The 24,344-nt window shown below is 38.3% G+C and overlaps 3 protein-coding genes across 4 annotated transcripts; all 3 read right to left on the reverse strand.

The window, feature by feature from the left end:
• Positions 1-1,578: 1,578 nt before the first annotated feature.
• Positions 1,579-9,902, reverse strand: LOC143031892 (uncharacterized). Of its 2 annotated transcripts, none has more exons than XM_076196256.1 (2): positions 9,841-9,902; positions 1,579-3,872 (listed from the first exon to the last, which is right to left on the reverse strand). In XM_076196256.1, exon 2 carries the CDS (start codon positions 3,745-3,747, stop codon positions 2,269-2,271), a length of 1,479 nt encoding a protein of 492 aa, XP_076052371.1. In that variant the 5' UTR covers positions 3,748-3,872; positions 9,841-9,902; the 3' UTR covers positions 1,579-2,268. The 2 variants fall into 2 exon arrangements, with proteins under 2 accessions (XP_076052371.1, XP_076052370.1); XM_076196255.1 differs by lacking the exon at positions 9,841-9,902 and adding an exon at positions 5,186-5,918.
• Positions 9,903-13,713: 3,811 nt separating this feature from the next.
• On the reverse strand, positions 13,714-15,421 carry LOC143031894 (uncharacterized). The gene has a single exon (XM_076196257.1). The coding sequence runs from the start codon at positions 15,300-15,302 to the stop codon at positions 13,977-13,979; it is 1,326 nt and encodes a 441-aa protein (XP_076052372.1). The 5' UTR covers positions 15,303-15,421; the 3' UTR covers positions 13,714-13,976.
• Positions 15,422-22,214: 6,793 nt separating this feature from the next.
• Positions 22,215-24,004, reverse strand: LOC143030828 (uncharacterized). Its single transcript, XM_076194046.1, has one exon. The coding sequence runs from the start codon at positions 23,872-23,874 to the stop codon at positions 22,813-22,815; it is 1,062 nt and encodes a 353-aa protein (XP_076050161.1). The 5' UTR covers positions 23,875-24,004; the 3' UTR covers positions 22,215-22,812.
• Between the last annotated feature and the right edge of the window lie 340 nt (positions 24,005-24,344).

Raw genomic sequence — 24,344 nt, forward strand, 5'->3', positions numbered from 1 at the left:
CAGACACGCACGCAAATACTAATATAGACAGGTTAGTTTCAGGATTAATTGAACTAAATGATTACCTGTCAAAAGAAAAACCAGACATAATTGTAGGGACAAAATTAAGGGTTCTACTATTACCAAACAGTGTTGGACATGGATTGTAATCACTGCCTTAGAAATCGAGAGGAGAAACAAGGCTTTCATTAAATGAGATGCTGAAGGATGGAGGAAACGTGGTACTTATGGGAGATTTTAACGGCAAAGAAGTTTGTTAGGAAGAGATGATAGTGAAAGGTTTAGAGGATCGACGGGGAAATTTATTACTTGACATGACTATAGAGCATGCACTGACACAATGGGTAGAGGAAATACTAGATTGAGAAATAATGAAGAACAGTTGAGACTAGATTTATTTACGTCAGAACCTGAAATTGTGGAAAAATTGAGTACAAGACACCAATTGGGAAGAGTGACCATATATTACTTGAGTTAGAACTAAAGGAGGAAATATATAGAGATGAAAATGAAAAATGCAGAAAAGAGACTGATGCATAGTAAAACGGACTTGCAGATTTTATTTCTTTTTTTTTAAGCGGATTGGGAAAAAATCAACAATGTAGAAACACAAGTGGAAAAAAATGGATGATTTTGATGGAAATCTATAAAGCAGGAGTGGATGAATATGTCCCAAAGCAAAAAACAGAAAAAGGTGTATTATTAGTGCTGGTTTGATAAAAGGTGCAACGAACCAAAAGATAGAAGAGATGAATATGGGAAAATATAAAAAACAAAGAAAAAAAAGGTGGTGGCAAATATATATGAAAGGCATGACTATGTTAAAATACACATGAAGGAAAAAATAAAATATGAAAAGGACATAACAGGAAAATGTAAGGATAAACCCGAGTTATTACATAAATGTGTGAACGGTAGATAAAAAACAAACAGGAAATAGTGAAACACCACGAACAAGCTATTCTTGGCACAAAAAATAACGTAGTAAATGAATAGAATAAACTTCATGCAGAGGCAGTGCAATGCAGTTCAGCTCGAAGCTTTAAGAATCATTTAGGTAGATATCTAAGCAAGATGCTGTAGTGATTGACATTTATTTCATATTTTGTTATCCTGTCTGATTCTTATTTGCTTGATTCACATTATTAGTTATGTCAATTTATTATTTACTACTTATCAGTTTTTTATTGAACTATACCTATGCATCTCTTATCATTTATAATAGTGTGTTTTTATTTATCATTATTACTTTTTTCCACATCCGACCTAGTTACGGACCAAAAGGTCTCCTGTCGGCATGCTCTGCCTTTGTAATCCCTTGTCATGGAGATGTCATATTTATTTCAGAAATGATCAGACCATGAAATTCTGTCTCAAGAGGTACTAAAGAAGAACAAGCACAATCAAATCTACTAGACTCCAGAAATTCTTCCTGCTACAAACAATAACAAAGTTCAGTAAATAAATTGTATTTCTTCTTCATTAGAAATGAACAATGCATCATATGTCTTGTATCACTCTTGGAAAGACTTAATTGAAGTCTGGGAGTTGTGTCTCACAGGATAAATTGAACACTGCTGAATATATGATGATATATTTACAGTAATACAGATTACAAATAACTTTGGCGTATGCTGTACTCTGAACTACTTTACACAATACTAAGGTAAACAGAACTGTATCCGTCATGATGTACAGATATCTGTATCCACCAGTTGCACAATTTTTTAATATCTTTGACATTTTCCCTAACTGCAAAAACATTCATGCACTTCATGGAACCCTTAAGAATTTTGAAAAAACGAACAAGCAAAAATGCAATTATGAAATAGGCCAAAGGTCACTCAAATAACTTCACAACTGAAAGTAAATTAATTACGATTTCAACTGACACTATGTACGTGACGATCCATCAACCAAATTGGTTTATAACACTGAATCAGTGCTTAATAGCTGACAGTACCATCATACAGGAAAGTTATATCACTCAGGTCACACTGGAACGAGCAAAAGTGCAATTACACAATAGGCCAAATGTCACTCAAATAACTTCACAACTGAGAGTAAATCAACTAAGATTTCAACTGATAGTATGCACGTGATAACCCATCAACCCAACTGGTTTATTACAGTGCATCAGTACTTAATAGCTGCAAGTACCATCATACAGGAAAGTTATATCACTCAGGTCACACTGGAAAGGCCTCTTACCAGCATAGGTCATCATGCAACACACGACATCAACTTTTCGTGAGGAAGTGCGAGTCATTACATGACGTTTGATATAAGTCCTCCGCGTGCAAGCTGAAAAGGCTTCTCTCCAGTGTGGGTCGCCACATGACGTCTAAGTTTACTTGGTTCTGAGAAAGTTGCACCACACAGGTCACACTTGAAAGGCTTCTCTCCACTGTGGGTCACCACATGTCGTTTGAGATTACCCTTTTGTAAGAAAGCTGCATCGCAGAGGTCACACTTGAAAGGCTTCTCTCCAGTGTGGGTCACGACGTGTTGTTTGAGATTACTCTTTTGTGAGAAAGCTGCATCGCACAGGTCACATTTGAAAGGCTTCTCTCCAGTGTGGGTCATTATGTGATATTTGAGATGACTCTTTTGTGTAAAAGCTGCATCACACAGGTCACACTGGAAAGGCTTCTCTCCTGTGTGGATCATCATGTGTCTTCTGAAATCATTCTTTCGTGAGAAAGACGCATCGCACATGCCACACTGGAAATGCTTCTCTCTGTGTCGTGTAATTTCACCCTTTGTTACGAAAGCTACATCGCACAGGTCACACTTGAAGGGCTTCTCTCTAGCGTGAGTCATCAGGTGTCGTTTGAGATAAACACTTCGTTTGAAAGCCGCATCACACAGGCCACACTGGAAAGGCTTCTCCCCGGTGTGGGTCACCACGTGTCGTTTGAGATAACCCTTTCCTGAGAAAGCTGCATCACACAGGTCACACTTGAAAGGCTTCTCTCCGCTATGGGTCATCATGTGTAGTTTAAGATGACTCTTTCCTGAGAAAGCTGCATCACACAGGTCACACTTGAAAGGCTTCTCTCCAGTGTGGGTCATTATGTGATTTTTGAGACCAGTCTTTCGTGAAAAAGCTGCATTACACATGTCACACTTGTAAAGTTTCTCCGCACTATGGGTCATCACGTGATATTTGAGAGCGCTCTTTCGTGAAAAAGCTGCATCACACAGGTCACACTTGAACGGCTTATCTCCAATGTGGGTCCTTATGTGATGTTTAAGAGGACCCTTTCCTGAGAAAGTTGCATCACACAGGTCACACTTGATGAGCATCTCTCCTGTGTGGGTCATCATGTGTTGTTTGAGATCATTCTTTTGTGAGAAAGTCGCATCGCAGAAGTCACATTGGGAAGACTTCTTTCCAGTGTGGGTAACTATGTGTTGTTTGAGATCACTTTTTGCTACGAAAGCTGCATCGCACTGGTCACACTTGAAGGGCTTCTCTCCAGTGTGGGTCATCATGTGATACTTGAGATGACTCTTTTGTGTGAAAGTTGCATCACATAGATCACACTGGAAAGGCTTCTCTCCAGTGTGGGTCATCATGTGGCACTTGAGATGACTCTTTCGTGTGAAAGTTGCATCACACAGATCACACTGGAAAGGCTTCTCTCCAGTGTGGGTCACCACGTGTTGTTTAAGATTACTCTTTGTCGAGAAAACTGCATCACACAGGTCACATTGAAAAGGTTTCTTTCTTGTATGGGTCATCGTGTGATATCTAAGATGACTCGAGGGATAGGTGTGCCACGGATGACACAAGATTATATCTATATGACGAATATAGGGAATCTTCAGATACCTTTTCCCAGGAACTGTTGATAGCTACTCTCATCCTGAAAGTAAATGCTTAATAAGTTTGACAACTAAGTTTTTGAGAGAATGCAATAGGAGGGACACCAAGTAATACAACTACAGTGGGGCATTAACCAAAATGAAATCAGGGAAGGGAATAAACATTTCGTAACAAGAAGTTTAAAGGAAGAAGAAAGAAATGGAAGGTTGAACAAATACTAAAAAATATGGAGTAGTCAAAATTATTCAGGAAATAATAAAGCGAAAGACTGAATAAATAATGCAAAGAGATAGAGCCCACAAGAAAAAGAAATCAATGTATGATATAGGATACAACACCACAGCTAGAAACAAGAAATTCTTGCAAACATTTTTGCAGAGGACCACTACACACACACACATCAATCAAGGATTTTAAAAATCAACGTTGAAGAGATTCATGAGATTCTGATATTCATTTTTACAATAAATCACTTGTTTTCCGTTTTTTGAAGAACCCCCGCACCCTCTCCGTGATAAGTAAATTACTTACAGGTTAGGTTAGATTCACCCCTCACTTTCATCAAATACAAAGACAAGGTGCACAGTGGGAGTAGCCCTGTAGTAATCTTGTAAATCAACACAATATTTCATTTTCAAGGTTATGGTGAATGGCACTACTTTTTTTAAACATTACGATATAAAGTTTATTACTTCCTAATATTTTTGGAGTATCATGAAAATATACAAATACATTCACCAAAGTGCAACAAATTAAGATAACAAACAATTCATACCAAAGATTAAAAAAAGAATGAGAAAAGATGGACAATTGAACAAATGTAAAAATTATGAAGAACCACAGAAACTGGAAAAGGAGTGAAAATGTAATGAAAAATGATAGATAAGAAGCCACAAGAGTGGATGAATAAATATGACAAACAGAAAGAATAAAGGGGGAAATCGGAGTATGATGGACACAATAACACTGATAACTGGACTTATTCTATTTATCTTTTTTTTTTCAGAGGTCAACCACCCAATAATTGAAGATGCCAGGAATCAATATGTGATTCTTGTAAATCCTTTATTGGTTTCCATTTGTCAGGGAATACCTCAGATCCCACCTTTACACACACACACACACACACACCAATCACGGATGTCATAAATCAATATTTGAGAGATTTACGATAATCTAATACTGTATTGGTTTCTATAGCAAATCACTTATTTTCCATTTTGGGGGAAAATGAGACATATTTCACACTAAAACCACCAGAATTCTATACATAAAAATATAAAATATTGATTTATGACATCTTTGAGTGAGAAGTAAATGATTTCTAATCAATATATCCTAACTTGTCCCTACCTACAACTATGTTGGGTTAGATGCAACCCTCACTTCCATCAGTAACAAGGCCCATGAAGGAATCAGCTTGTTGATTTATATTTCAGTGAAGACAACCACTTCAAATAAATTACGTGTGACCTGTGTAAATATCTGTTCTGCGCAGCAATCCTACTCGCAAATCAACATATCTAATTTCGTGGGTGACTAGTAGGGTGGCCAGACATCCTCCTTTAGGCTGAGGACAGTCCTCCTTTTGAGCACTTTGTCCTCCATTTGGCGCAACCTCATGCCGGACGTGCATTTGTTCTCCTTTCTTGGGATGTGACAAAAATAAATGAATAAACAAATAAATAAATAAAAAATTAATAAAGAATACATACATACATAAACCAAAGGCTTTTTCCCCCTTACACAGGGGGTAGCCAAAAAGAAAACGGCAAAGAAACAACTCCCACCCATTCCATCCCCTACATATTACTCTGCTCCCTCCCTCTCACCTTGGCACCTCCTGGATGACGGGTCTTCCCCACATCCTGTCCACTGATACACAATAACATAACGCCATACAATTAAATTATGTGGGAGTACCCAGGACAATGTCAACCTCGGACCTCGGCAACCAAAGTAGACAGGAACTGCACAGGACCAATGTTGTGAACGTGTGATAGCATGATTCACATCTCATATATTGGGCTCCAGTCCTGCCGATGGCCATGGTGCAGTGTGGTTTGGAAATTTATTTTTGAGGTTAAGGAGTCTGCCCCCCCCCCCCCCAAAAAAAACTCTAACTGGGCCAAAGAGTTTGGATTCATTGCTAAAAGCAGAAACGATGAGTTTTATGCTTTTTGTACACTGTCATTGTGATGTGCAGAAAGGAGGTATGGGGAAGAGTGCAGTTGAACAATGCGCAGCCGCAGATATAGACTTAACAGTTGCAGTGCTGGAACCTCATCACTACTATCATTTGTTTCCTCGGCTTGATCATCTCAGGATGACAAAATCACAGCTGCAGAACTTTGTAAAGTGTATCATACTGTAAAACATCGCCAGTCATATAGGAGCATTGACTGTGCAGTGAAAGTTGACAGGTATATAGTGACTCCTCGGTAGCAAAAAGGTGTAACATGTGGAAGAACCATAGCAAAAGCTGTGTGTGAAAATATTTGAGCACCATATTCTGTACAGAAGCACGTGGAATATGTAAAAGAACATGACTTGCACTTTTCAATAGCAACTGATGCTTCAAACATAGGTGCAACAATATGTTTCCCAATTCTTTTGAGATACTTTAATTTTGAGGAGGGAGTACTTGACTTTTACACTGATAATGATGAATCATCAAAAGCTATCACAAATCAGTTATAACAGTCTAAGTTAGAAGTGTCGGGTCTGGATCTGAATAAAGTGTCGGCATACACAGCTGACAATGCAGCTGTAAACTATGGAAAATACAACAGTGTTTATCAGAAACTGAAACTGGCCCAAAACAACATTATTGTTGCTAACTGTTTGACTCAGGTATTGCACAATGCATCAAAATTTGCTGCTGGAAAACTGGACACTGACATTGAAAATATTGTGCTCAAGGTGTACAGCCATTTCAGCATCTAAGCAAGCAGAACACAACAGTTGAACTCCTGCGAATTTGTGGAGTCTGATAAATGCAATCTATTGCGATATATTGTAACTAGATGCCCATCTCTTTTGCCATCAATTGACCGAATACTGAAGTACTGAAAAACACTATAAAGTTATTTTCAGAGCTTAGGAGAAGAGGAATCTCCCAAGGAACTTCTGTGGAAGTGCTTCGGAGATCAAAGAAATGACTCTGAAGTGTCAGAGATGTATTTCCTCTTCCTCATTCACACTCTTACATTATTCTCAGACACTATTGAAGCACTAGAAGCCAAATCATTCAGCATGATTCCAATATATAAGCTAATGACTGACCTGACACACAAGCTCGAGAGGAGAATGAAGGATTTGTATTTTTGGGTATTCAGCAAACACCAAGTTTAGCCAGCTTACTGCAGACGTGGCTAAGAAATGTCAAAAAAACTTCAGTGTTTTCTATGAAAGGGCCAGTAAGTACTTAAGTGACAGATATGACTTTTCTGAAAACAGTTATCACAATAAAGTATCAAAATTGGGCCTGTCAAGTGATGTATCTTATGGAGAATTCAGTGATGCAGTCAAGACTTGATATGGATATTAATATGGATGATTTCTATGAACAGTATGGGATTGTGGACACAATTATTACTACTCCTGAAATGGTAGATTGCCACAGTGATGAATGCTATCTCAAACTGTCCAGTGAATATAAATCTCAGTTCTCATTCACAAGCCTGAAGAAAGTGAGTGCTTATATATTCTCCTACCATGCAGTAATGCTCACTCGGAGTGAGCTTTTTCAATGATGACATCAGCTTGGAGGAACGAGAGAAACCATTTGGAAGAATGCACAACTATATACAAAACATTTTTGGCCAACAAGAAACTATTGGAGATGGCCAGTAGAGGGCAGAAGTACAAAAAGAAATAAACCTCCAGGCAATCAAGGTGAGGATACAACTAGGTTTTGATTGTGTTGTAACTTAGCAAGAAATACAGGTATTTGTTTTTTCTTGGTTTCATTAGAAGTGAAAAATATGATTCATTTTCAGCTTTTTGTTATATATATATACATATATATATATATATATATATATATATATATATATATATATATATATATATATATATATAGCCTAGTTGGTAAGTCACTGCCGCACTTGTCATGAGGATGCCGGGTTCGATACTGGGCAGTATCACATTTCAATTTCAGCATGATGGCCTTTGATGGCTAAGAATTAAAGTGCATTGTGGTTGTTAAAATGTATCTCTAATCACTGGGACCCATTCAGTGTTGTACAAATGATTTTCCGCGTTTGTATACTTTTAATTGTACTATCATAGTGGAGATGAGTTGAACGCAAAATTTTATATATGTGTGTGTAACTCGAGCACACATGTATATAAGAAATAATGCACTGAACCTATATCTCTCTTGATAGCCTAGTTGGAAAGACACTGTCGCACTTGTCATGAGGATGCTAGCTTCGAGTCTTAGGCAGTACCACATTTCAATTTCAGCATGCTGGCCTTTGATGGCTTAGAATTAATATGCATTGTGGTTGTTAAAATGTATCTCTAATCACTGGGACCCATTATATATATATATATATATATATATATATAAATATATATATATATATATATATATATATATATATATATGTATATATTCCTGTATATTATAATCATCAATATGCTGTGTCATCCTTTTTGGAAATTTGGAAATGGCCCCTCGTAATTAGTAAAGTGAAAATTAATGGGGAAATAATAAGGCACAGGAGTGTATGAGTAAACATTACATGGAGAAAGAAGCCACAAGAAATTAAAATCAGAATATGATGAGATACAATAGCAGCAAACACTTGAAATAAGAAATATTGGTAACATTTTTGCAGGTGTCTACACCCACCCAATAATCAAGGATGTCAGAAATCAATGTATGATTCTTGCAATTCCTTTAATGATTTCCATTTGTCAGGAAACATTTCAGCAACACCTCACCCATCCCCATTGCAGAGCCACTGGGTTGGCGAGTAAATGAGTGAATTTTGGCACAAGTAACACACTGCACCCATAAATAAAATTATAAAATATTTGTCATTTATCTAACGAGTGAGGATAAAGTCTACAGAACCTTAACTATTGCTAGGTTAAGTTAAACTCATCCATCAACTAAAAAAAAAAATAAATAAAAAAAATAATAAATAAAGCATGGTAGGTGTGATTTGTTGAGTTATGAATATTTACAACATATTCATGCTCGTACATCACGACTATAATATGAAGTATTGGGGGGAGGGTTAGGTTATGGTGAATGACTGCTCCTGGAAGCTTCCGATATAAATTACAAATATTGGCTGAAGCTATGGTTCTTTCTGTGACATTTCACTGCATACATTTGAAGTACTCTACTCCCAAATAATGTATGATACTCCTACAATCCGCATCCATCGCAATGAAAAGAAGTTGCCAAGAATATATTACCCCTAGAAACGTATCCCCGAATTTGTTGCTTAGTATCTATGGTCGTTGCATGCGAGAATGTAAACAATAGATGAGGTTTGACAAGAAGTGCCCATATTCGATCAGAACTAACATGAAACCAGGCATTATCAAGTGACGAACAGACAAGGAAAATAACCTCCACCATACAATAAATACATGACACGTATACGATTGTCGAGCGCCTTTAATATTACACTTATTACCTGCGTGCATGTTGTGCTTCTAAAGTCTATGCCATTTCTGGATATCACAGATGTCCTAGGAATCTCAAAGATTCTTTTTACTATGTATTTAGTAACTGCTCATACCATAAAGGATATATTTGTATTCAATTGATACGAAACGACTGTCTCTGGTCCCCTTAACCCCCTCCGAATGTTGTCTGTGTATATTGTAGAATAACAATCTAATGAGGACCACAATGGAAATAAGCGTACATGTTTTTTGTGTTATCCTCGGCAATTTTGTGATTATCATTTCGAAATATGTGTTGTTGTATTTATACTTTGCACTTTATGTATATTGATTCTTTGCCAAATAAGTTTACTTACTTATAACTTGTAGAGGACGAAGTGGCGGCCCGCCAAGACCAATGTAAACAAACAACGCCTGGTATGTAAGTTTAGAATACAATGGGTGAAGTATTTTTTCTATCCCACCCGTTCCCTTTTGTAAGAAATCACGCTCATCAATGCATTTCTAATGGGCTCTTCCGTATCATATGCTTTTATATCTACATTCTTTCATTATTTCTAAAAGGAAATACAAGGATAAAACATCAGCTACAATTTTTAGACAATGTGAACATGCTTAATATAGTGTACTATCGTAGTTTAATATAGTTTGTTTCGTATATAAAACATTAATTATATTTTGAAATCTCGATTATATGCAATTTTCAATTGCATTTCTAAAATCAGAAGAGAAAACAGCCTTAGTAACAATAAAGACATTTAAAGAAACAAAACTAGTGTTACCCAGTGTTATTGGTCTCACCAATTAAGGCTTTAATTTGGTCTAACATTACTTTGAATCTTCTTAGTTCTGTCGCAATTACTTATACCTTTTCTCTTCCCTCCCTCTCTCTTTTACTGGGTGAGAGACTAGTAAAGTCGGAAGAGGGCCGCGGCCTGAGAGTTGGAAAGGAAATAGGGGACGGCACTCCTTGTGTATTCATTGGGAATAGCTAAGCTAGCTAGGGTATTTTCTTTTCTACTTGTTCTGATTCATTTCAATTTACTTAACTACTAGGTTGATCTGATGCAATGTATACTGGTTGTGGCAGTAATGTCTGGGTTCTTGGTAGATTCTGTGGCCACCATGCATGGGGCTGTACTCTTTCCTCTTGTCGTTCGTTTCCTTTCGGATGCTCTGGGGTAGTGGGGTCTTCAAGTAATTTGTCCCAGGTTTGATTCCACATACGGTGGTGTGTGATGTTGAGAGGTTCTACGTTGATTTTCTTGTGGATTTCTTCGATTGTTTCATGAAATGGTGGGGTTTGGCCACCGGCAAAGTTGAGAGCTGCACTGCGAGAAAAAAAAGTGGGCAAAGTTGAGGGCTGCACGGAAAAAAAAAAGTGGGCAAAAACTCAGTGCTCCAAACGGACAAAACCCCAGCATTATAAAACCCCAGTGGATTTAGATTGACACAACTTTGGTACATACATACACATGCCAACGGCTTTTTCCCCCTTACACGGGGGTTAGCCAAAAAGAAAAAGGCAGAGAAACCACCCAACCCATTCCATTCCCTACATATTCCACTCCCCTCCAACCTCCTCCCTCCCTCTTATCTTGGCACCTCCTGGATGACGGGTCATCCCTGCATCCTGTCCACTGCCCTGAGTCAGAAGCACTGTCGCAAGACACAGCACATCCACAGCAAGGCCGCTTCATGAAATCGGCGACCCCCTTCTCTGCCCCCCCCCCCCGTGCAGAAACGGAGAAGACGGGGAGAAATCCCTTCGGGCTGCGTCAATATTTTCTCATACTTCCTCACTCCCCATCCCCCACCCGCTCCCACTCATGCATCGCAGCATCATCCATACACAACCCTTCTCCATTCACCCCTATCTTCTGTCCTCTCCCGTCCTTCCTCAACAGACATTCCTATCCTTTGTGATGCCCCCTTCACCCCATCCATCCATCTCATCCTAGGACGCCCTCTCATATTCACTCCTTCCACCTCTGCCTTCCACACCCCTTTTGCTAATCTTTCTTCACTCATTCTTTCCATGTGTCCAAACCATCCTAATACTCTTTCATCAATCCTATCTCCCAGCTCCCTTTCCACCCGTTCTCCTCCTCACCTCCTCATTTCTCACTCTATTTACCCTAGTAACCCCTATCATACTTCTCAGACATTTCATCTCTAACACATTCAAACTCCTTCTCTCTTCCTCTCTTATGTTCCATGTTTCTGCCCCGTACAATACTGTTGGCACAATCACTCCTTCATATAACCTCCTCTTAGCATCTATTCCCAGATGTCTATTTCTCATTACATTTCAATCCACCAAGGCATTTACTCGTTTCTCTCTATCTACATTCTACCTCCACCCCCACTCCTCCCTTTCCTGCTACATTCGCACCCAAGTATCTAAAACTACCCACTTCCTCCAGTCTTTCACCCTTAATCCTCACCTCCTGCCTGCTGTCACTATCTCCCCTTGTACATCTCATCACCTTACTTTTGCCCACATTTATCTTCAGCTTCCTTCTTCCACACACCTTCTCAAACTCTGTCACTAACTTCCTCAATCCCTCCTCTGATCCTGCTACAAGTGCAGTGTCGTCAGCAAACAACAACTAGCTTATTTCCCACTTTTCTCCATTTTCTTTAACCATCTCCAACCCCTGACCCACTACCCATGCATTCACCTCTCGCACCACCCCATCCATGTATAGATGTACAAGCTGCCTTAGCGTACCTGTATAGCACTGTACTCAGTGTTGTTATTTACAAATGTGGAAATGGATTTTAGCATACTGTCTTCAGTATACGTCAAAGATCAGGAGGACAAATTTCATCTTCAGTTATTTTGTACAATTTTGATCAGTTTCGTTCTTTAAAAAAATCAAAACTAATTATATTAAAAAATAAGAAACACAGGCTGTTTATATCTAAAATTGTATTATGAATAGAAGATTTATCATGTTTACATTATTGACAAGTCAGTAGAACTGTAAGAATTGTTTCGTTATGTTTTGGAGCTGAAGTTCAAGTTAGCTTTAACGGTAAAGGTCAAAATGAAGACTGACTAGGCAAGGCAGCTCGCTGTGATAACATAACAAACCAATGATTTCACAAACACAGTCACTAAACACTCTGAGCTCACCGTCGATGAAGCTCTAGTGTATATTGCCAGACTCGCTTGTAGAATGACATGATAGATGCAGAAACGCCAACCAACAATTACATTTGATACAGGGCTGACAGAGACACTAGATGCCATGGAGGTGTCATAATACTTATCAGAAATTACCTGACACAAAAGTTCTCATAACAAAGATCATCACGTGGAAATAATTGCCATCTACCAAATACTTGTACAAAGATTAATTGTAAACTGATATCCATCACAAAATGATATGTACACTTCACGAAAACAACAAATTGAACAGAAAAAAATACATCACAACTCGACCTAGCAAAGAGGTTCTGTCCCAAGAGTCAAGAGGGAACAAGTACATGCACAACTGCTACTAAACACCACGAACAAGCTATTCTTGGCACAAATAATAATGTAGTTAATGAATGGAATAAACTTCATGCAGAGGCAGTGGCATGCAGTTCAGTTCAAAGCTTTAAGAATCATTTAGATAAATACCTAAGCAAGATGCTGTAATGTCATTTATTTTATATTATTTATTTTTGTTATGTCTGATTGTTATTTACTTGATTCACATTATTAGATATTTGTCAATTTATCATCATTTATTATTTACCTGTTTTTTTTTTTAGATATACCTATCCATTTATTATTATCTATATTATTGTTTTTATTTATTTTCATTACTTTTTTCCACATCTGACCTAGTTACGGACATAAAGATCTCCTATCGGCATGCTCCGCCTTTGTAATCCTTTGTCATGAAGGTGTCATGATATATTTCAGAAATTATCAGACCATGGAATTCTGTCTCAGGAGGTATCAAAGAAGAACAACTACAATCAAATTCTTCTTGCTACAAACAATAACAAAGTTGAGGAAACAAATTAGATTTCTTTATTAAAAATGAACAATTCATCATACAGATTACAAATAACTATGGCGTATACTCCCAACTACTTTATACAATACTAAGGTAAACAGAATTGTATCCATCATGACATACAAATATCAATATCCACCAGTTGCAAAATTTTCTAATATTTTCGTTTTTTTTTCTTTTGTAATTGCAAAAATATTCATGTACTTGATGGAACACTTAAGAATTTTGAAAAAAAAAGAACAAGCAAAAACACATTATGCAATAGGCCAATGGTCACTCAAATAACTTCATAACTGAGAGTAATTCAATTAAGATTTCAACTGACAGTTTATAACAGTGGATCAGTGCTTAATAGCTGAGAGTACCATCATACAGGAAAGTTAGATCACTCAGGTCACACTGGAAAGGCCTCTCACCAGCAAAGGTCATCATGCAACACACGAGATCAACTTTTCGTGAGGAAGTGCGAGTCATTACGTGACCTTTGAAATAAGTCCTCCGTGTGAAAGCTGAAAAGGCTTCTCTCCAGTGTGGGTCGCCACATGACGTCTAAGTTTACTTGGTTCTGAGAAAGCTGCATCGCACAGGTCACATTTGAAAGACTTCTCTCCACTGTGGGTCACTACGTGTCGTTTGAGATTAATCTTTTGTGAGAAAGTTGCATCACACAGGTCACACTGGAAAGGCTTCTCTCCTGTGTGGATCATCATGTGTCTTCTGAAATGATTTTTTTGTGAGAAAGATGCATCACACATGCTACACTGGAAATGCTTCTCTCCGGTGTGTGAAACTATGTGTCGTTTAAGATCACCCTTTGCTAAGAAACCTACATCGCACAGATCACACTTAAAAGTCTTCTCTCCAGTGTGAGTCTTCAGGTGTCGTTTGAGATAAGCCTTTAGTGCAAAAGACGCATCACACAGGTCACACTTAAAAGGCTTCTCTCCGGTGTGGGTCATCACGTGTCGTTTGAGATCACCCTTTCCTGAGAAAGCTGCATCACACAGGTCACACTTGAAAGGCTTCTCTCCAGTGTGGGTCACCATGTGATATTTGAGAGCAGTCCCTCCTGAAAAAGCTGCATCACACAGGTCACACTGGAAAGGTTTCTCTCCAGTGTGGGTCATTACGTGATATTTGAGAGCACTCTTTCGTGAAAAAGCTGCATCACACAGGTCACACTTGAACGGCCTATCTCCAGTGTGGGTCCTTATATGACATTTAAGAGCACCCTTTCCTGAGAAAGCTGCATCACACAGGTCACACTTGAAGGGCTTCTCTCCTGTGTGGGTCATCATGTGTTGTTTGAGATAATTCTTTCGTGAGAAAGCCGCATCACAAAGGTCACATTGGAAAGACTTCTCTCCAGTGTGGGTAACTATGTGTCGTTTGAGATCACTCTTTGCTATGAAAGCTGCATCGCACTGGTCACACTTGAAAGGCTTCTCTCCAGTGTGGGTCACCATGTGTCGTTTGAGATCATTCTGTCGTGAGAAAGCCGCATCGCAGAGGTCACATTGGGAAGACTTCTCTCCAGTGTGGGTAACTATGTGTTGTTTGAGATTACTCTTTTGTGAGAAAGCTGCATCGCACTGGTCACACTTGAAGGGCTTCTCTCCAGTGTGGGTCATCATGTGATACTTGAGATGACTCTTTTGTGTGAAAGTTGCATCACATTGATCACACTGGAAAGGCTTCTCTCCAGTGTGGGTCACCGCGTGTCGGTTAAGATTACTTTTAGTCGAGAAAACTGCATCACACAGGTCACATTGAAAAGGTTTCTTTCTAGTGTGGGTCATCGTGTGATATCTAAGATGACTCGAGGGATAGGTGTGCCACGGATGACACAAGATTATATTTATATGACGAATATAGGAAATCTTCAGATACCTTTTCCCAGGAACTGTTGACAGCTACTCTCATCCTGAAAGTATATGTGTAATAAGTATGACAACTAAGTTTTTGAGAGAATACAATAGGAGTGACACCAAGTAATACAACTAGAGTGGGGCATTAACTAAAATGAAATCAGGGAAGGGAATAAACATTTCGTAACAAGAAGTTTAAAGGAAGAAGAAAGAAATGGAAGGTTGAAAAAATACTAAAAAATATGGTGTAGTCAAAATGATTCAGGAAATAATAAAGCGAAAGACTGCACAAATAATGCAAAGAGATAGAGCCCACAAGAAAAACAAATTGATGTATATGATACAACACCACAGCTGGATGCAAGAAATATTTGCAAACATTTTTGCATAGGACCTCTACACACACACACATCAATCAAGGATTTCAAAAATCAACGTTGGAGAGATTCATGAGATTCTGATATTCATTTTTACAATAAATCACTTGTTTTCAATTTTTCAAAGAACCCCCCCCCCGCACCCTCTTAGTTATAAGTAAATTACTTATAGGTTAGGTTAGATTCACCCCTCACTTTCATCAAATACAGAGACAAGGTGCACAGTGGGAGTAACCCAACAGCAATCTTGTAAATCAACACAATATTTCATTTTCAAGGTTATGGTGAATGGCGCTATTGTTTTTAAACATTACTACATAAAGTTTATTACTTGCTAATATTTTTGGAGTATCACGAAAATATACAAACACATTAACCAAAGTGCAACAAATAAAGATAACAAACAATTCATACCAAAGAAGATTAAAAAGAAAAGAATGAGAAAAATATTGGCGATTGAACAAATGTAAAAAATATGAAGAAACACAGAAACTGGAAAAAGGAGTAAAAGGTAATGGAAATTGGTGGATAAGAAGCCAGAGGAGCGGATAAATAAATATCACAAATAGAAAGAATAAGGGGGGAAATCGGAGCATGATGAAGGTTACAATAGCACAAATAACTGGAATTAGAAAAAAAAAAAAAAATCTTGTTTTTTTTTTCAGAGGTCAACCACCCAATAATCGAAGATGCCAGAAATCAATGTGTGACTCTTGTCAATATTTTATTGGTTTCCATTTGTCAGGGAACACCGCTGCCAATCCCACACACACAAGATTGTCGAGTAAACGTGTGCATTTTGGTAGAAATAGTACCAGAACCCCATCAATAGAACTTTAAACTGTTTATCTTAAAATGAAAATGAATAATGTCGTCTACCGAACCTTACCTACCCTTTATTTATAGCTAGGTTTGTTAAGTTATGCTTATCAAATCAAAAGAGACACTTAAAAAGGATTAAACATATTTTATTTTATTATATATACATATATATATATATATATATAATGATACCGTGACCGCCGTTGTGTCAAAAAATCGTATCTCAAAACAGTTATTCCCATTTAAATTAAAGAAAATAGAATTAATTCGTTCTAGCGATATGAAATAATTCCCAAAATAACTTAAATTACACAAAACAAACACAATTTATTGATAAATACAAGTAATAACACACACAATGATAACATAATAAATAATAATGATCAATATTATCTATCCTATACCACAGGAGACAGGTGTTAGCGGCGAATGGAGATGTGAGCCAGGATGACAACACAGTGCTGCATGCCAGACCTCCCCTGATATCCATCCCTCTGAATCCTCTCTCACACGAAAAGATAGAGTCCACCTGGCCAAATTGCAGTATGGCTACCACCCAGCCCTTCTAAGCTACCAAAAGATACTGGAAGACCGCAATGTGGACAACTACCCAGGATGTAACACTTCACCCCATACTGTTGAACACCTAATGGAAGACTGCATTATACACAATCACGCATGCAAACAACACAACATACTCTCTGTAAAGTATTTGTGGGAAAATCCCTTTCCGGTCATGGCATTGCTTAGGGAGATGGAGCTGCTCAGACAGGCAATCTAAAGAACGACAACAAGGCCCATGGTGGAAGTGGAAACCACTTCAAATGAGTTACATGCGATCTGCATGAATATTTGTGCTTTGCAGCAATTTTACTCGTAAATCAAAATAATATTTAAATTTCTAGGAGACTAGTGCAGTGAAAATTAACAGGGGAATAATAAGGCACAGGAGTGGATCAATAAATATTACATGGAGAAAGAAGCCACAAGAAAGAAATTAAAATCGGAGTATGATGAAAGATACAATAGCAGAGAACACTGGAAATAAGAAACATTGGCAACATTTTCGCAGGTGTCTCCACCCACTCAATAATCAAGGATGTCATAAATCAATGATTCTTGCATTTTCTATATTGACTTCCATTTGTCAGGAAACATTTAAGCAACACAACCCCGTTGCAGACCCACATAATTGGCCAGTAAACGAGTGAATTTTGGCACAAGTAGCACCACGCACCCATCAGTGAAATTATAAGATATTTGTCATTTATCTAATGAGTGAGAAAAAAAAAAAAAAACGACAGAACCTTACCAATGCTAGGTTCGGTTAAACTACCCCCCTCCTCCCATCCTTCTGTCCTATCAACTACAAAAAACAAGGGGCATGGTAGGAGTGGTTTGTCGAGTTATGATTATTTACAATCTGTTCATGCCCATGGCAAATTTACTAGTAAATCACGAATACAACATAAAGCATTTTTTTAGGTTAGGTTATGGTGAATGACTGCTCCTGGAACCTTCCGAAACAAATTACGAATATTTTGTGAAGCTTTGGTTCTTTTCGTGACATTTCACTGCATGCATTTCAAGTATTCCACTCCTAAATAATGTATGATATTCCTGCAACCAGCATGCATTGCAATGAAAAGAAGCTGTCAAGAATATATTACCCCTAGAAACGTATTCCCTAATTTGTGGCTTTGTATCATGCAATGGATGAGCGTTTTGACAAGACTTCATCCTGCCTACCAAATTGGAAGTTCCCATATTCGATCAGAACTAACATGAAACCAGGCAACATCAAGGGATGAACAGACAAGGAAAATAACCTCTACCACACAATACATGCACACGCTTGACGAGCGCCCTTAATAACATTTATTACCTGCGTGTTTGTTGTGCTTCTAAATTCTATGCCACTTCTGGACATCACAGATGTCCTAGGAATCTCAAAAATTCTTTTAGATATATACAAAATAACTGCTCATACTAAAAAGCATCTATTTATATTCGATTCATACCTAGTGGACTTGTAGAATACGAAGTGGCGGCCCGCCAAGATGAATGTAAACATTTGTCGCCCGGCGTCGTCAGAATGCAATGTATTAAGTATCTTTTCCATCCAACTCCTTTTTAGACATTATAAAAAAATGTTCCAGTCGATTTCACCATCGTGATGTTCATATTTCTATTAGAATGAGAGTTTATAAGAGTGGATTTCCGAGTGGATAAGTGACAGACTACCATGCGATTGTTCAAATTGGGTTAAAAGCTTGAAATATGATAGAATGTTAGGCTACCCTTATGAAGAGTTTCAGATATGGGGTCATCTCGAAATCTGCCCATTAAGAAACTGGCGGTCATTTTCCAATATGGCCCTCAGTAAAGAATATAAATTTGATCAATCTGGACTTTACTTAATCATTACATGATTCAAGCGGTTTAATGCTTCTACGCTTATCAACTGGTTATTATAGTAATGAAATATATCTAACAGAGTTGCTCATTAATAAGTTTATGTTAAATACAAAAATACAACATGTTATGGAATGTTTGTGGTGATTCTAGAATTATCGCCTTCTTATTTGGAATTACAGGGTGTATACACCAAGTATTCATGTTTTCTTTGCCTATGGGACAGTCGGGCTGATAATGAACAGTACCAGAAAGTGGAGTGGCCCCCTGGAGGTGACTTGCAGCCAGGAAAACTCAATGTTATTAGACAGCCTCTTGTAGACCCTACCAATGTGTTGCTATCCCCACTTTATTAAGTTAAGGGTGGTATATTCACTGGTCCGCAAATAAAGAAAATGTATCAATGTAGCTTGAGAATGCAACGAGTAATGTCGAAGGAGAGTCGTGGCTTGCATTTCGAAATATAGTTAATGGCAGCTCGTAGCAAAAATTTTGGAAAGCTATAAGAACTTAGGATGTAGAATGTCATTAAAGGTACACTTTTTGCATTCATGTTTGGATTGTTTCGTGAAAACTTGGAAGGAGTGAGTGAAGAGCATGGTGAGAAGTTCCTTTAGGATATTGCTGCAATGGAGAAAAGATACCAATGAAGCTGGGAGACTGCTATGATGGGAGACTATGGTTACTGGTGCGTAAAGATCTCTACCATTAGATGCCATCTGTCGTCATCTCCTAACACAAAATATATTAGATGAAATACTTGTCCGTTACCCCCGCTCTGGTGGGTTTTCCTAATACCTGATGCCCTGCGTGACATCTCTTAACTTACTTCCTCTTTGAACGAATGTACAATACCCAGTGTCCTATATTATGTTACCTGCAACTCATGTATAGTATGTATGTGTACAAGTGTGTATGTGAACGTGTGTAAGCATGTGTATCCCAGTTGCCTTCCTACGTTCATTATGAAAACCTCCCCCCACTGTATGACGCTATTGCGTAATAAATAAATAAAAAAGTTCACAATAAGAAATCACACTCATCAGTGCATTTTTACCAAGCTCTTCCGTATCACCTGCTTTTATACTTACATTATCTCATTGGTTTAAAAAGGAAACACAAGGATAAGATATCAACTACAATTTAAGTCAATGTGAATATGCTAAATATAGTGTACTATCGTAGTTTAGTACAGTTTGTTTTGTATATAAAACATTAATTATATTTTGGAATATCGATTATATGCAATTTTCAATTGTATTTCTAAAATCAGGAAAGAAAACAACCTTGGCAACAATGAAAACATTAAATAAGATAGTGTTACCCAGTGTTATTGGTCTCACCAAGCCTTTGTATTGGTGTACTTCAATTTTCTCTGACATTACATCGAATCTCTTTAGCTTTGTCGCAATTACTTATGCCTTTTTTCTTCTCTCTCTCTTGCAGTGTGTATGTATGTGGGGGGGATTGTTGTGTATACCATGTCTAGTGTTGTTGAAAGACACGATCCTTTGGGTAGACAACTCTTCAGGGGGAATAGTTCGCTTTTGTGTTCTTTTAATCTTATTCTCGCTCTTCGCCCTGTTAGGAATCCACACAAAAGTCTAGTTAGTTCTTCTGGAAACCGTAGTCGGATTATTTTGAGCTTCAGTCCATTATGCCACACCTTATCGAACGATTTGCTAACATTTCGAAGTACTAATATACATTAGTGACGTGATGACATTGCGTTTGCTATCCGTTCTTAAGGTCTTGCAATGGCGGTAATTGTTCCAAGTAGTCGAACCCATATATATATATATATATATATATACATTGGGCAAAAGGACGACAGAATGAGTGGAAGGGTGGTGAGATAAACACCGAGTAATGTTGGAGTGTAAATTTACTGACGTTTCGTCCTTAACAGGACTGCTTCAGAGTATGAGTACATAAGCATAAAATCAACATATATATACACGCGTTCATGTCCGCGTTCCTGCTAACCCACGCCACTCGAGTCCGCTTGTTTCCTCATCTCCCGGCGGATGAGTTGTCCGGACATTTGAGACAGTTTGATGAATCCGTCCCTGTGATTAAGGCAAGGCTGAGATGCTATATATGCTGCCTCAACTAGTTTCCTCTTTTTCTTTTCTAACCCCTGTTGTAAAATCTCTACCCCGCTCCAGTTGGGAAGGTGTCTAAGTTGGTCCACATGAACCACCAATGCGCTGGAAGTGCGATGGGCTTTTAGGTCGTTCTTGTGTTCGTATGTTCGCTTGCGTAGACCTCTCCCAGTTTCTCCAAAGTAGCTCAGTTCACAGCTGCTACATGGTATTTTGTATACCACGCTATTAGTGATGTTGTCTTTTCTCTCCTTACCTCTCACTATTTCGCCAATTTTCATGCTGGATGAGCTGGCAATCTTCAATCCTGTGTTGCGTAGTAGGTGTCCTAATTCTTCCATGTGTTTGGAACTGGGAACCACAATGAAGTCACCTTCCTTAACCTCATCCTTTTTATCCAATGTTCTGAGTGCTATTTTTCTCAAGCTGTGTAACAATCCTTCCGGGTACCTGAGATCTGTGAAGACTTTAAAAATATATTTGACCTCTCTATCAATATGCTCCTCACTGCATACCCGGAATGCCCTAAGAAAAAATCCAATTATTACTCCTCTCTTGGTTCTCTCGCTGTGTGCCGAGAAGTAATGAATAAGGTCATTTTTGTTAGTTGTCTTTCTGTGGACCGAAAAACTCACCGTGCCATTGTCCTGTCTCCAGATTAGTACGTCTACCTTTCTTGGACGTATATTAATTAAAAACAATAGATTAGAAATAACGATAATAACCACAATAACCCAACTAAAATGAATTCCCAGAAAAAAAAACTCACCATTGAGGTAGCTTCAACGTACATTACCCTAACAGGCTTGCTTAAAGATAGTGTTACACGCAGAAAATTCCTTTAACAACTACAGTTTATAGAGAGTGGACAAAAACATAAGTCATGAAGGCGTCGTGATATATTTCAGAAATGATCAGACCATGAAGAACAAGCACAATCAAATATACTACAGAAATTCTTCCTGGTACAAGCAATAACAAAGTTCAGCAAACAAATTAAATTTCTTCTTCGTCAACAATGAACAATTCATCATATATCTTATATCACTCTTGGAGAGACTTTATTGAAGTGTGGGAGTTGTGTCTCATAGGATAAATCAAACACTGCTGAATATATTACCGAAGATATATTTACGGTAATACAAATTACAAATAACTATGGCATATACTCCAAACGACTTTACACAATGCTAGGGTAAACAGAACTCCGTCATGACATACAGATATCTATATCCATCAGTTGCACAATTTTCTAATATCTTCGGCGTTTTTCGTAAGTGCAAAAACATTCGTGCACTTAATGGAACACTTGAGAATTTTTAATTACGAATTAGCAAAAATGCAATTACGCAACAGGCCAAAGGTCACTCAAATAACTTCACAACTGAGAGTAAACCAATTAAGGTTTACAACTGGCAGTATGCATGTAATAACCCATTAACCAAACTGAACTGCTTGATAACAGTGGGTGAGTCTTTAATAGCTGAATGTAGAATCATACAGGAAAATCATATCACTCAGGTCACACTGGAAAGGCCTCTCACCAGCGTAGGCCATCACGCAATACACGAGATCATCTTTCCGTGAGGAAATGTGAGTCATTACATGACGTTTGAAATATGTCCTCCGTGTGAAAGCTGAAAAGGCTTCTTTCCTGTATGGATCGCAACATGACATCTAAGTTTACTTGTTTCTGAGAAAGCTGCACCACACAGGTCACACTTAATAGGCTTCTCTCACACTGTGGGTCACCACGTGTCGATTGAGACTACCCTTTTGTGAGAAAGCTGCATCGCAGAGGTCACACTTGAAAGGCTTCTCTCCAGTATGGGTCGCCATGTGTTGTTTAAGAATATTCTTTCGTGAAAAAGCAGCATCACACAGGTCACACTTGAAAGGCTTCTCTCCAGTGTGGGTCAACACGTGTTGTTTAAGAATATGTTTTCGTGAAAAAACAGCATCACACAAGTCACACTTGAAAGGCTTCTCTCCAGTGTGGGTCACCACGTGCTGTTTGAGATAATTCTTATGTGAGAAAGCTGCATCACACAGGTCACACTTGAAAGGCTTCTCTCCAGTGTGGGTCACCATGTGATATTTGAGACCAGTCCCTCCTGAAAAAGCTGCATCACACAGGTCACACTGGAAAGGTTTCTCTCCAGTGTGGGTCATTACGTGATATTTGAGAGCACTCTTTCGTGAAAAAGCTGCATCACACAGGTCACACTTGAACGGCTTATCTCCAGTGTGGGTCCTTATGTGATATCTAAGAGCACCCTTTCCTGAGAAAGCTGCATCACACAGGCCACACTTGATGGGCTTCTCTCCTGTGTGGGTCATCATGTGTTGTTTGAGATAATTCTTTCGTGAGAAAGCCGCATCACAAAGGTCACATTGGGAAGACTTCTCTCCAGTGTGGGTAACTATGTGTCGTTTGAGATCACTCTTTGCTATGAAAGCTGCATCGCACTGGTCACACTTGAAGGGCTTCTCTCCAGTGTGGGTCATCGTGTGATTCTTGAGATGACTCTTTTGTGTGAAAGTTGCATCACACAAATCACACTGGAAGGGCTTCTCTCCAGTGTGGGTCATCATGTGGTACTTGAGATCACTCTTTTGTGTGAAAGTTGCATCACATAGATCACACTGGAAAGGCTTCTCTCCAGTGTGGGTCACCGCGTGTCGTTTAAGATTACCCTTTGTCGAGAAAACTGTATCACACAGGTCACATTGAAAAGGTTTCTCTCTAGTGTGGGTCATCGTGTGATATTTAAGATGACTCATGAGATAGGTGTGCCACGGATGACACAAGATTATATTTATACAACGAATATAGCGAATCTTCGGATATCTTTTCCAAGGAATTGTCGATAGCTACTCTCATCCTGAAAGTAAATATGTAATAAGTTTGACAACTAAGTTTTTGAGAGAATGTAATAGGAGTGACACCACACCAAGGAATACAAGTAGAGTGGGACATTAACCAAAATTAAATCAGGGAAGGGAATAAACATTTCATAACAAGAAGTTTAAAGGAAGAAGAAAGAAATGGAAGGTTGAACAAATACTAAATAATATGGAGTACTCAAAATGATTCAGGGAATAATAAAGCGAAAGACTGAACAAATAATGCAGAGATAGAGCCCACAAGAAAAAGAAATCAATGTATGATATAGGATACAGCACCACAGCTGGAAACAAGAAATCTAGTAAAAAGTTTTTGCAGAGGACCACTACACACACACATCAATCAA

Source organism: Oratosquilla oratoria, chromosome 12, assembly GCF_046742065.1.
Source record: "Oratosquilla oratoria isolate Oo_2021 chromosome 12, ASM4674206v1, whole genome shotgun sequence".
NCBI classification, from domain to species: domain Eukaryota; kingdom Metazoa; phylum Arthropoda; class Malacostraca; order Stomatopoda; family Squillidae; genus Oratosquilla; species Oratosquilla oratoria.